The sequence below is a fragment of the Thunnus maccoyii genome, chromosome 18, assembly GCF_910596095.1.
Source record: "Thunnus maccoyii chromosome 18, fThuMac1.1, whole genome shotgun sequence".
NCBI lineage: Eukaryota > Metazoa > Chordata > Actinopteri > Scombriformes > Scombridae > Thunnus > Thunnus maccoyii.
The window spans coordinates 10,972,390-10,986,792 of NC_056550.1; the positions used below are offsets into that span (position 1 = coordinate 10,972,390).

Genomic DNA, 14,403 nt, shown 5'->3' on the forward strand with positions numbered 1-14,403 from the left:
TTGCCCAAGGACCCTTTGACATTTGGACTGGACAAGCCGGGGATCGCACCACCAACCTTCTGATTCGTCTGATTATTCCTTAATTCCCTTTTGAAGTATTCCTTGCACTTGTAGTTTGCAACCAATACAAGCTAACATAGTTGCATGCTACAAATGTAAACAACTAAATTACAAGCAGTAAATGGGAACTGTGTATTTTAGCTACGTTATGGCCATTGATTGTAAAAAATAATGGACGTAGCCACCATGACGTCACCCATTGGTTTGTTGACTCCCGTTTTGAAGCCTCAAGTTTGCCATTTTAACCATCGCCATGTTGGATTTTTGGAGCCAGAAGTGATGAGAAGTGACCATATTTGGACGAGAGGGTGGAGCTGACCCTGACACTAGCTGCTAGCTTGGTTAGCACAGTGCATTTACAATCTATGGTCAACTGTAATAATGCAAATGCCAATGCTAATTTTTGCTATCGAAAAACATTAAAAAGGAACCATTAAAAGGAAATGTACTTACCGCAAAAACTTAACATTTGACTCCTTAAAGGGTCTTTTAGTACAACCCAATCCTGAATAAGACTTTTTTAGGCGACCAAAATGTTACAATTAACTTTCATGAACTGAAAACGCACTGAAAAAGCGACGGCTATGGCTACACCTATACTTTGTGAATCTGGGGTTACGCCATGTTTACGTTACCTAACCAATGTCGTCACCGTGGTAGCAACTTGTCAATCACAACTAAGCCACGCCCTAAAGCATACCCTGCTTTATCATCAAATTTAGATTAAATGGGAACATAATTTACAAAATGAACATCATGCTGTATTGAAGAAGACTTGAAACTCGCCATTGGGACTATAAACTCATTAGGAAAGTGTTTACTGAGGTAATAAATCAAGTGAAAAGTAGGGTAATTTTCTCATAGATTTCAATACTAACAGACTTCTTTTTGGAGCCAGTGGAGGCACCCCCTGATGGCCATTAGAGAGAATGCAGGTTTAAGGCACTTCTGCATTGGTGTCACTTTTTAGATCCAGAAATACCCGCTTGGTTCTGGCCTATTTTGGGGAAAACACAAGTGTCTGGAATATACTGAGTATACAGAAGGGCAGCAGAGTGGATTACACAACAGCAGTGGTTTGAAGAGTTTCTTTGGTTTGAGTGTTTTTTTGGGTCGCTGTAGTAGAGGAAGCTGCACATTTTTCAGAGCCATCTTTGAAGCCTTCAGGTGTTGAGCAACAAGTATTCACTTATATAATTTGTGACTGATGAAACTGCAGTTTCGCCAGAGATTATTTGAGCTTTTTAAAACTATTAGTTCTCTCAGATTTCTGGCACATATCATAGTTTATAGCTGATAAATGCAACTAATTTGCATTCAATATAATTTGAATGTGGTTTTTGTGGTGCAACTGGTTGGACACCCGGGTCGCTCCTGGCTCTCCTACAATACAAGGACGGAATATGAATGGGGGAAGGAAGCATAATATTTAAGGACTAGGATATTCACCTCTGCTCATCAGGTTAGTCCATCCTGAGTTGTCTCAGCTTCTTTGTTGACAGGAGAGGGGAATTAATTGGCTGCTCTCTGAAGCCTGAACTGATTTGGAGGAGCTTGCTGTTGCTTTTTCTATCCTTGTTTGTGAGAGCAACAACACCAAAACCATTTTCTTAAGTGTTTCTGAAGCCTTTTTAGTTATTTGTCAGTTGTCCATCTCTTAGAACAGATACATTTCTTCTACAAACAGTATGTGTCATACTATGAATTGAATGTGTCGACTGATACAGTGGTGGTGACTGTGTTCATTTCCATGTGTGTTTGGAGCAATTTAAACAAAGTTTTTCACATGTTCAATTCAATTGATATGCTGAAATTCCATTTAAGGAGTTCCCTTTCTGGGGTTTCTTATTTGCACAGCCACAACATTTATTCCTCAGCTACACTGCCTGGGTCAGCTATTAAATCCCTCGCAGATGCCAGCTGCAAGCTTAATAGACTAACACGGTGATTAATTTTTCTCAGTGATGCTCCTCGAGGACAGTGATGAAAGTTCATACATAAAAATGGGCTTGTTATCCAACACTTTACACACATCAAAATGGGAATTAAACAGTAATCAAAATATGTTGTCATTATGTCCGGTATAAGCAGATTTCCTACTTCCAAACAGAATAAAACACCCATTTATATACTGTACCGTATTTACAGATGTTGTCGTCCTCTGGCGCATCTATCATGTTGTGACAGTCGGTATAGTGTCTGGCGGCGGCAGGTTTAGGAAATGTGTTAGCCTCTGCTCTGCTCTGACACTATCTTTCCCTCACTGTCAGAAATGCACACACACACACACACACACACACACCACGCACTACACACTCAGTGTGCCTTGACTGACTGTGACTGCCCATCTGGCGTGTACAAGGTCAGACTCCCAATCAGACTCCTCTCCTTTTCTTTTCTTTCTCTCCACTTTTCTAACCTCCTCTTTCCCCATTTCAGACTTTTCCAATTTTATTTCTAACTTCTCAAGTCAGACGCTCTTTTTTCTACTCGCTCTGACTATATCTCTCATCCTCGTTATCTCCCACCGTGGCTTCTTCTCGTCTCCGTCCACGGTGACCCCTCATATTACATATAGGTTACAATATCCTCTTATGGCAGCTCAGTCTCTTCTCCTGAAAGCTTAGACTGTATGATTGTGTGATCACACATGCAGCAGTGCACAAATATGCATTTCACACCTTTAGATATCTGTTTTGTTTAATTGTATCCCTATAATTATGGAGAAAACATTCATCTGAAAAACTACTTGACATTTCTTATTTAAGGAAAGAACCAGGTGGAATTTATTCCTACATATAAAGAGGAAAGAGGCTAACTATAAGGGGGAGAGTAATTATTTTTTATTATTAAAAGACATTAGTGAGTGAGGACAGTTTCTTCTAAGGGTTCATGGGGTTCTTAGATGTAAATGAAGACTGCATTCCCTTGCAGCATGAGATTTTGGTAAGACAAGTGTGTGTGTGTTTCTATGATTGATTTAACATTTCTGAGTCTGTTGGAACAAGCAGTGATATTAAATAACTTAGTCCAAGTGGGGTAATGCCAGGACTCAGTAAATAAAGCCAGAAATATGATTCACTGGCGCTGGAAACCAGGTTATGTTTACATGAAAGGAAAATTGCAGATTTTCAAACCCTGTGTCTTTTTTTTATAGTTTTAGCTGTTAGTGTTATTAATTTTGACACAAAATTTAATTGCTGAGATCTGGGGATGCAACAACATCAATACAGTAGAGTGGAGTACAGATGGGCAATCCCCATATCTCAGCAACTAAGTTGTTGAGTAAAATATTATCAAATCAACAAAAATAGAAATAAGACCCCGGTTTGTTTCAAATTTTCTTTTATGTCCTCTATGAGTAGGATTGTAAAATTTCTGACTTGAGTCTGGGGCTGACTGTCTCGTTTTTCCATAAACACACACTTATGCAATCAGAATCATTTGAAAATTGCTATAATCACATAAAGATTTAACACATACACACGATTTTAATCTGTCTCAAGAGGGTCTGTGTTTGAATACATGTACCATCTCAACAATCACAGTGACTGCAAGGAAGAATAAAACCTAAGAAGTCAGGGAATTCAAGCTGTAGATTTAAATCCAAATACATGCACATTTATACATAAGCTGTTTGGTTGAGTAAAAATAATATAATTACAAATGGTAGCGTCTCCACACACCTCACCTCTTTCCATACCCCCTTATATTTTTGATGAGCGGTGTGTGTTATGCGCGTGCGTGTGTGTGTGTGTGTGTGTGTGTGTGTGTGTGTGTGTGTTTGGATCACGGATGTTTCTGTTTAGGAGTGGAAGGACGAGAGAGATGGCGAGATCGGAAGCCTAGTTATTGCCTGTGGGCACTATGAGCCTGTTTAATAAACGGGTCTGGAGGCCAGAGGGACATGTCAGAGAAATGTTATTACCTAGGTCTTATGAATAGCCCCAGCTGGAGGGGGAATCTAATCAGAGCTCTCACCAGAGCATAATTCTGCATCGAAGCCTCATTTGTTATTGGGTGGCATAACTGCATTCATATCATTTCCTGGAAGATTGATGAGTACTTGTCAGCTCTGATAAGCACCTTTATATTGTAATAGTTTTTTATTATTTCCTGTGTCAGCTATCCAGAAGTTATATGTGTTGCTCGGCTAAATGTGTCATTTGTCACTGCTCTGTTGTGGAGCATACAGGTACTGTTTATTTTAACTGACAGGTCAAAGTGTTTGCAATATAACACAGAAAGTATTGCTGTTCAGGGTCATTTCATCTTTGCACCTGCAGGACTTTTGTTCTCCTGAAGCTCCGTTTCCTCCGGTGAACTCCTCTAGGATTTGGCTGAGCAGCCCTCCCAGCCCTTTCATCCTCCTGCCCAACTCCAGCATCCTAAGCTGGGCCCCCAATGCCACCTCCTACACATCCTGGCCTCCCCTTAGTGCACTGCGGCTTTTGGCTTCGCTGGAGGGCCAGTCATGTGTGAAGGCATGCCAGAATGCCGGACTAATCTGCGAACCAGCCCTGTATCGTTTCATCAACATTAAGGAGGCCTTCAGCGCGTAAGATGTCTGTTTGGATCATTTATAAAATGACTGTGCACAAAGTTTGGCCCTGCACATTTTTAGCTTTTCATATGGCAGAATAACACTGCATTATAGCAACATTGTCACTCTGTTACATAATGTAACAGAATTGTAAGGTATGAGTTTTTTTATGAGAAGAGTCTCCTTTAACTAAACACGAGCACTTGAGTGATTACAGTAAACATAATAAAGAAATTAGTACTCCTCTATTTTCCAGCCACACAGCATTGTCTAGAGGAGATGATGCATCTCAAGAATATTAATCCTACAAACAATAAACTTGACTAACTTTCTCTCCACACAGTGTCACGCCTCATTCGCACTTGTAGGTTTCAAAATTATGCAGCAGCACAAAGCACAGAAGAAGACACTAGCTCACCCTTTCCCTCTTTTATTCCCCTTCACTCCTGAGGTCCTAGAGGCAACACTGTAACATTAATATTAAATATATTAGTGGAATAATCACTCATGCCCTCTGGCGTTCCTGCTAACATTAATATTAAATATAATTAATACCCTTTAAACTTGAAAAATAAATTAATAGGAATACTGGATTGGTATAATTATTCCAAGATATTTATTGATATATTATAAACTTAGTCCTCCTCTTCTGTCTTTGCTTCCAAGGCTGGAATTCCAGTGTGAGGGAGTGGAGTCAGAGATGAACCACCTCTTCCCTGCCTTCTCAGCTGAACATGCTGAATGTGCCCTGCAGCAGGACCCGCTGCTGTTCAGCTGTGCCGGCTCCAGCGCCAAATACCAGCGCCTTTGCCCCTGTAGAGACTATCGTAACGGCCAGGTGGCACTGTGCAAAGACTGCCTATGACCGTAGGACAGCCCCTGGATGGACAACGGAGCAAAATCCAGGCTATCCCAGGAGACTCTCTTTGATGAGGAGAGTCTATAGTAAAACCTCTCTGACCTGGGACTCAGTGCCATTGTGCAAAATCCTTCACATCATGCCAAAGTAGGTAAGGTGGTAATACCTCTCAGGGAACTGCATGATTGTACTTTGAATCTGGTGTGTTTGAAGCCTCATTTTAAAGGTTTACATGGCTGCATTAGGACCACAGTCGTTACACAAGTGTAAATGAAATGTATCATTTATTGGATCAGTTAGATTAGTAAAGAAGTCATGAGTAATCAAGCCTCATGCCTCAGTTTCACAAGTGTTTACCCAGTGTTGTGTGAATTCCTACAGTATCATAGTGGAGTTTGGACATTTGTACTAGATGCACCCAAAGCCATTTACACCATGTTGAGATGTACTATTTTACATGTCCTGTAATGAATATATTTGTATATAAGTGTTGTTTAATAAAATACAGGGAAAAAAAAGAAGGATGTTGCCATCATTTATAACAGGACATGGGTGGAAATTATTATAATTCATTGCCTTTTATAAAGTAGGACTCAATTAAATTAGGAGATATCATCAATCTTTCATGGTCAATTTCACACAGGCAAGTGTGGGGAAATATTCTAATTACTTCTTTCAGTCTGTGATTTATATGCAAATACTTCTGGCTCAGACTCATTAGTTTATAAAGCAGTCTTTGGATACAAGATCACAATAGTGTTTGGGTTGCCAGAGGTATTTTTTGACTCCCCCTTAGCTCTAACTGAAGAAGATATTTGTTTGTATATAATACAATATTCTTCAGCAGCATTTATACTCCAGAGTCCAGGCCTTACAGAAACCCACATTGTGTCATCTTTTCTAGATAAAAATATACATCCTTTTAACAGCAGAACTATTGGCGAAAATTACAGAGGCAGACATGAACCTCCTATAAAGAGACAATAAGAGATGAGCTGCAGTATTACAGCAACTGATGGGTGTATGTATGTGTGGCAGCAGCACATAGAATCACAGCTTCCTCAACTTGCCAAATCACAATATTATTTTGGTGTATCACTCATGAATAAGGTGCCATAATATTGTTGTACTTGTAATTACAAAATATCATCAGCAAAATATAATTGAGGTATTGAAAGTATGCAGAAAAATGACCCCCGTGACTGTTGTGGGTTTTTAATACTGATATATCAGCATATAAGCAGCATTTTACTGTTGTAGCTGCTCAAGGTAAAGCTACTTTTAACTCCTTTATAATTAAGTTCCCGAGCAAGGGATTGGACCCCCCCTCGGGGTCGCAAGATAGATCTGAGGAGTTGTGAGATGAGTACTGGGGTTGGCAAGAGGAAAAAACAAAAGTTCAGACACACAAAGTTATATGTTTTTTTTTAACTTAAATCTTTGCTGTTTTTTTTTATGAAATATTGCTTTTTGAAACTGTTATTTGGAAGAAACCATCTGAGAAGTTCTGAGGGGAAATCTTTCTTTATTGCATCTGCTAACAACTCATAGACATCTGATATGTGTCACGAAGCCACGAGTGCTTTTGTGTGTTTTTAAAGGGGGCCACAGCCAAAAAGGTTGGAAATAACTGTATAAATCTTTAATAATACAATTTATAATTTTAATGTGAAATCTTAATCTGAAAAGTATCTAAGAACTACTGTTTAGCTGTCTAATATCTATCTAGTGGAGTAAAACAAATCTCAGTATTTCCCATTGATTGTATGAATCAAGATGAAGTATAAAGCAGCATTAAAGTAAAGTACCTCAGAATTGTACAATTCTTGAGTAAATGTTCTGCAGTGTGGTGCCCACCCATTATCAAGTGTCACATAATGAAAGGCAAACTGAAAAAAGCAAATTTTGATTTTCTACCGTATTATCTTTAAATATTTTGCTAACATACCTAAGAAGGTAAAGATTCAATGTTGCTCCTGTTGTCCACTCTGCTTGTACAGTCTTTGCTTTCTGAATTTCAATTTTGCTATGTGTTCTTCTTGTTGTTGTGTGTTCTTCAGGCAGCAGGACTTATGGTAGACAGTAACAGACAGTACAATGATGAAAGATATTTTGTTCAATAATGAATTCCCAAAAAAACAAACAAAATAGAAGACCATCTTGTACCATATTGTATATGACTAATATATTCATAAATAAACGCCAATCATGTTCATGTCTGCCAGTAACATCAGTAGGGAGTAAATGAATGAAATGTACAGTGTGTGGCGCTAAACAGCTTTCTTCAATTTAGTTCATTCACAATATTCATTCATGTTATTTTAAATTTATATACCTGATCATGAATTGTGCTCTTTCCTAATTGGGTATGTTCTTGTTTTCCTAATTACAGTAAGATTTTAGTGGCACTTGTGTGGCATCTCGACTCAACTTTAAACTCAATTTACAGATTCATATATTTTCACTGTATATTTTTATCATTGCAGATGAAGTATACCATCACGCAGAGCTCTTCACAAAGAGCACAGAAAAATACTGTATACAGATACATTTTATGACTTAATCTTTTCAGGTATATGGTATATTCGTTTTGTTTGTGTGAGCTTTACGAATAAAAGTGAGGTTGAATATTCGAAGCTATTTTAAATCACCTTTACGAATAGACATTATAGCATGTGCAGATTGGCTGCAATGTCACTAAAGTCATCATCATCTGAGCTGCTGCTCCAATGAAGCCGAAACCCTTCACTAAGATAAGAGGATTTTAATGAGACTTCCTCAAAAGACAGTTAGAATTTCCCAGTTTTCATTTAATGACAGTGCTGTAGTGTCTCTTTGACTGATAGAAGGGACCATTTCACAATGTGCCCATTTCTCCTCTTCAATTTATAATCTCTGAACTAACATTGAACTTTTTCTTGATCCTCAGAAACCAAAGGAAAAAGAATATACTGTATGTGTAGTCGGGAAGGCTTTGAATCTCATTGCTGCTGCTTTGCTTCCTTTTATGGTGAGAATTCAGGTGTTGAAACGAAAACCTCTGAGACTTAAACTTATAAAAGAAAAAAAATGGAATATAAACATACCATTTCTTAAATTATATTTTTCTTTTGAGCTAAACCTACAGCGCTGCGCCCACAGTTAAGTACTTTTCTATTCAGCTCCGCAGAGCAAAAAGCTCGCTTCTCTTTGAGCTTTTCACTGCTGAAAAAGTTTCATTAATTTCCTGGCAAGAATGAATTGTCATAGTGGTGCTGCCAGTTTTAGATATAGCAGAACCACATAATGATGCTTTTTACATCCTGCAGATAAAGTGTGCTCCTTTGGCAGGTGTTTTGTCTTCACAACCTGTTGACTTCAACCTCAGACAGATACTCAACACCCTGCTGTGCATCAGTCTTGGACTTTGTGTGCCAGTAATACTGCCTGCAAGCTCAGAGCTCAGCAGTGACTATTTCAGGTAACAAAGTGAACTGAAGCAGAAGAGAACTTTATTACGGACCTCTTTTATCCCACTAGCTGGCCAAGAGATAACAGTATTACACAAATGAATGCTCACAGGACAGGCTCTGTGTGCGCACACATGTCACATGCTTGCCTTAAGCAACTTGATCCTGTTGGTTTATTGGGATATGTGCTGGCCATTACCTAGCCTGGAGGTATAAAGCTAATGAAAGTTTTTTTTGTTTTGAAAGTCACAGCAACAGCATCAGGCTAGACCTACTGTGCCTGGTCTCTGCCAGTTGGTAGTTGATGTCTTTCACTAACTGTCAAACTCACAGGTGCCTGCGGAGTAGCATCTATATCCCCTTAACCTAAACATACTCCACTAAATGTTGTCATACACTTCCTTTGTGCCTGATATAACCTGTGTACAAGTGTAAAGAACAGAAGTGAGTAAGAAATTCCTTTTTAAGAATCAAAACTGAAAACGAAGTTTGCACTGACAGTTTTCTTTTTGATGAGGGATGTGACACATCTCACAAAATCTAACAAAATGTCACATCTAACAAAATGTTTTTATTACATCTCAAAGAATAATTCTGGTTTATTACAACCTGGTTCTTATTTTCACAGTTTTTGACCATCACTCCAATCATCTATAATAATAACTTTGAACTCACCAGGGTATAAATGATGCTGAAGTCAAACAGGACAAGAAACACCCCGAGTTTAGCCAAACTTTAAGTATTTGGAGGAGAACTGTAAACATCTACCAATGTTCTGCTTCATCTTTGACCTACAGTACTCATGTGGAAACACATTTCAGATGTGCTCATTTTTGAGTTTACCTCCAAAAAATGGTTTAGATTGTTTGTATGTTTTTTAAAACTGGTTATTGGCTTGTTTAATATCTGTCTGATTGTCTGCCTGCTCAGTCAGACTCCATTGTAGTGATGTTGTCATGTTCACAGATCTTAGTGATTACTTTGGTGAACATGATGTTATCATAACTAATAGAAATGATGGCCCAAACTATGAAAAGAAGCCTCATGATGATACTTTAACAAAGTCTGATTTTAGCAGAATAATAACTGAAAGCATGTCATATTTACACAAATGAATGATATATTTATGATGTTTTGACCATGACTTGTTAGCGATGGAGAAAACTCAGTATGTAAGCATTCATGTTTTGCTTCTCTGAGCTGTAACTGCTGCAACACTGTGAATGTGTTTTCTAGTCAATTAGACAGTGGCAATGACACAGTATGATTCATAGTGTGACAGTCCACCTTTTCTAAAGAGAGAGGTCACACAGACCAAGTTTAATCACTCTTCTCCACAAACAGCAGACATCTTCATTCCTCCTACCTCACCTCCTCACCGATGCCCTCTCTGCTCCCTTTAGTCTGCTCAACTCCTTTTCTTTCCTTGTCTCTGCTTCTTCTGGAAGCATGGGCGCTTCTGTCTCTTTCTAAAACTAATCTCCTCAATGGAGGTTAACTGTCTGCTCATATCATATTTGTAATTTTATTATTATTATTTGTAGATATTGAAAACCTCTCCATGACTGATTACCCTCTGATTACAGATATATATTTGATACTTCCTTTTAATCAGTTCTTTCTCTTGCTTGTGTGACGACCCTCTCTGCCCTGTCTGTTATTGGGTTAGGGTTAGGGTTAAAATGCCCAACGTGACAATGGGTACGTTTACATGCACACTAATATTCCACTACTAGTCTGAATATTACATATTTTGAATTTGATATGGGTCATGTAAGCAGCATATTCTGTATGGATATTCTGAATTAGGTCTTATTCCATATTAATCATTAATAATTTTCCAATTAAGACGTGGGATATGCCAGTATTATTCTGGTTTCAGGAGCATTCTTTGGACTTGTATGCAGCGCATTTGGAATATGCGTCTCACTTGGGGTTTTTACCCTAGTTTGCAACACACTCTCTTGCCTGTTTATCCCTGCACAAGCGAAATTACATATACTGGAGCAGGAAGGCAGTCAGAGGAGAGGAATGAGAGGAGAACAGAGAGCTGTTCAGTGCAGGCTGGAAAAGCAGAGCGTGCCTCCTCCACAATGGGGGCGGAGGGGATTGGTTATTATCCTGACTGACGGCAACGACTCGATGTGATACACCAAAAACACTCAGCAGTGTAGTAAACATCATGGGACAACCTAGGTACTGGATGTGCCTGTAACTATAAATTTATAGTATCAGTCATATCAATATCACTCATAAATATCAGGCAGCAGCTCCCACTGGAGCAGAGGGAAACCCAGAAAACCCTCTGCATGTAAACTGGAATATTAGTGGAATATTCATTTTCATTAGCCATGTAAGCAGCTTAGTAGGAATGCTGCCTTTTTCAGAATAAGGGCAAAAATCTTTTGTGCATGTAAATGTCATAATTGAGGATGTCCGGTTGGTGGTCTTGAACAGTGATCTCCTGCTGCTTTTGCCAACTTATTATCTAGCCATCCACCCAACCCACCTCCTCCTGTTAAGCCAAAAATCATCTTATAAAATAAAATAAAGTCACATTATATTGATGTCACTTCCCTGGGAAGGATTGGCATGTCATCTGGACACAAAATTGGACTTTGGTGTATGCACTGCACACAATTTGAAAGTGGTAGGGTAAGTAAGTGGTAAGTAAAGTTGTGTTATTTGTACGCGATTGAAGAGACCAGGCTGGTATGGCAGAGTTTCATCAGCAACACTGGCAACACCTGGGGCCCTGTGTGCCAATGCTCCTTCAAAAACCCTCTCGGAGCTCAATTGCTGTGTGCTGTCCTCCCTGAGACACCCCTTTGGTTTTTGGTTGTGTTACTGCACTACACAACATTGCACCTAGACACTTCTTCACTCACGTACTCACCTACACTGCTGATCTTACTGATTACACACACCACTGTTAGTTAAGTTTCTTATATTAAGTTTATTATGTTATTCCCTTCTCAATAGTTTGTCAATTGGCTTGGCTGTGTGCGTCTCCCTCTTTTGTAATGGCCGTGCGACCTGGTTTGTGACACTCGCTCATGTCTCTTTGGCTATTTAGTATGGATGACAGAGTGAAGACTCAATGCCTTCGGCTCACACTGACCCACCACCACCTCCCACAAAGATAAATGCATCACTTATAATGACTCTGTGCCCCGCTCTGTGTGTGTGTGCATACTGTATGTGAATGCCTTTCTTCATAAAAATAGCTGTCTGAAAAATTGACACTCATAGACTTAACTTAATGGAGTGCGTCTGTTATGACTAAAGAACTGCAGAGTGGAAGAAATATTAGTCAATTTGATATAAACTGTGGTGCACCAGGTTAGTGATGTGTGTCCTGGACAGATTTTACAAATAAATGTTGCAGCTTTATTAGTTATAATGATAGAATTGTGGCAGTCCCACCATAAAGCTATGTAGTCACATATACTGTACATAGCTCAGAAATTATGTGGAGAAAGTGATCATTTGTCTCTGTCTGCTACCTAATTTCTCTATTTTCTCTCCTCTATCTCTGCCTGTTTTCAGCTTTCTTATCACAGACAAAAAGGTATAGTTCAACAGTCATTAAAGATAACTGATAACTTTTGTTTTCATATCATTTATTCTGTGAAAACACTTTATTGTAATTGCATTCTTGCTCATTATGCAAATGAATTGGCTTGTTTGAACATTTTGTTTGTTTCACTCTTCAGTTTGTGTTTTTTGCATTCCCCATGTTGGACTATGATCAAACTCTGCTGTCAATTAAAAGCCACTCGAGGCGACTGCAGAAACCACTTCAGCTACAACAGCCACTGCAGCTAATATTTCGATTGCACTTAACAAAGTGAATAAGTGTAATGGAAACTTGGGGTCTGCGTGCCTGTTTTTGCAGAATTGGATGTGTATGTAGCACCTGCGGTAACAGATTGCTCACCACTTACAGAGAGCTCTGCTGGTGTATGATAAGGCTCTCCTGTCTACCGCAGTGAAGTCAGTTTCATTTAAACTGAACCGGGGGCATTACAGGTAGGTTTAAGGGGGCAGCGCAACAGAGCAAATATCGAATCATAAAGGTTCATGCTGATTTTTCAGCTACACACCCTCAGAGAAGAACCAATAGATACAGACACACACTATTCTTTATACACTCGTTAGAATTTCACTTTCACTGCCAGGTCTGTCAGCCCAGATGGTGTTAAAATCTGTTTCATGGTAAAGTTGCCAGGAATCATATCATTAATGCAAACTCTGTTATGATTAGCATAACTATTTAAACACTATCTTATTCACCCGCCTGACACAAACTGAAGGTTGGTGCCGCACTGAGAATACATTTAACTTAAGCGAATAAGTGTATTTTTGAGAATACAGTAATATGCTTATTGGCTTTCTTGCTGGTACTTAGTTGAGAAGAAGAATACCACTTTCATGTATGTACTGTAAATATAAAGCTACAACCAGCAGCAGGGTAGCTTAGCTTAGCATAAAGACTGGAAACAGCTAGCCTGATAGGATGACCATATTTTCAAACTCCCAAACCGGGACCCTTAAGCATACCGCACCTTCATGCACACGCATATGTATGCACTTATGCATGCACCATAGGTGTTTTCATCAGGGTGAGGGACAATTATTTCAGTGCTTAGCGCACCTACTGAGCACACCTTTCAACAGCAGATGAAAAATTATATTTTGTCTCCCAAAATGCACCAAGGCTGTGTACTTTATGAAAGAAGCAATAAGCCTCCTGGAGCTCTTAAGAAAAGACAAATTCTCTCTTCGGCATGATAGCTAACTGTTAGCATACTGACAGGTTCTGCACTGTTTATGTTTTTTTATTGAGTTAAGATAATGAATGGGACAGAACATGATAAATGTCTATGTAGCGCTGAAAACCAGTATAATATTATTATTATTTGAATTGTGGTGAAAACCAGGACAATTTGGTAGCGAATGTTGAAAACTGGGACATTTTAGTGTTTTACAGATATTTGTTGGGACTTGGGCCACCCAGCTTGAAACAGGGACAATCCCGGACAAACCAGGATGTCTGATCACTGTAGCTATAGCCTTACTATGTCCGAAGCTAACAAAATCCACCTAAGTACTTCTAAAACTGACATGTTATATCTTATTTGTTTATTCCATTCAAAAAAAAAAAAAAAAAAATAGAAGAGAAAACCCCTCCAAAAAACAAGTTAAGGTTTCACAACGGGTTATGTGCCAGACTATGTCATGCTGGTGGTAGTGACTTTGCAGGTATGCTCATTTTGTTACTTTGGACAGAGTCAAGCTAGCTGTTTTCCCAGTTCCAGTTTTTATGCTCACCAAGCTCAGCTAACTGGCAGCTGTAATCAACATATACATATGTATGAGAGAGGCATCAATCTTCTTTTCTGCCTTTCAGCAAGGACCTGAATAAACTTATTGCCCAAAATGTCAAACGGCTAAATTGCACCAGTAGTGAGGTTTGGCTGAAAAGCAGA

The 14,403-nt window shown here is 39.0% G+C and overlaps 1 protein-coding gene across 3 annotated transcripts in view; it reads left to right on the forward strand.

The window, feature by feature from the left end:
- LOC121884998 (alpha-1,6-mannosylglycoprotein 6-beta-N-acetylglucosaminyltransferase B) overlaps positions 1-5,962 on the forward strand; it is a 63,883-nt gene extending 57,921 nt beyond the window's left edge. For all 3 annotated transcript variants that reach the window (XM_042394155.1, XM_042394154.1, XM_042394156.1), the window contains 2 exons: positions 4,347-4,618; positions 5,270-5,962. In XM_042394155.1, coding sequence (XP_042250089.1) covers positions 4,347-4,618; positions 5,270-5,468 — 471 coding nt within the window. In that variant the 3' untranslated portion in view covers positions 5,469-5,962. The remainder of the gene's footprint in view (positions 1-4,346; positions 4,619-5,269) is intronic.
- Positions 5,963-14,403: the final 8,441 nt, after the last annotated feature.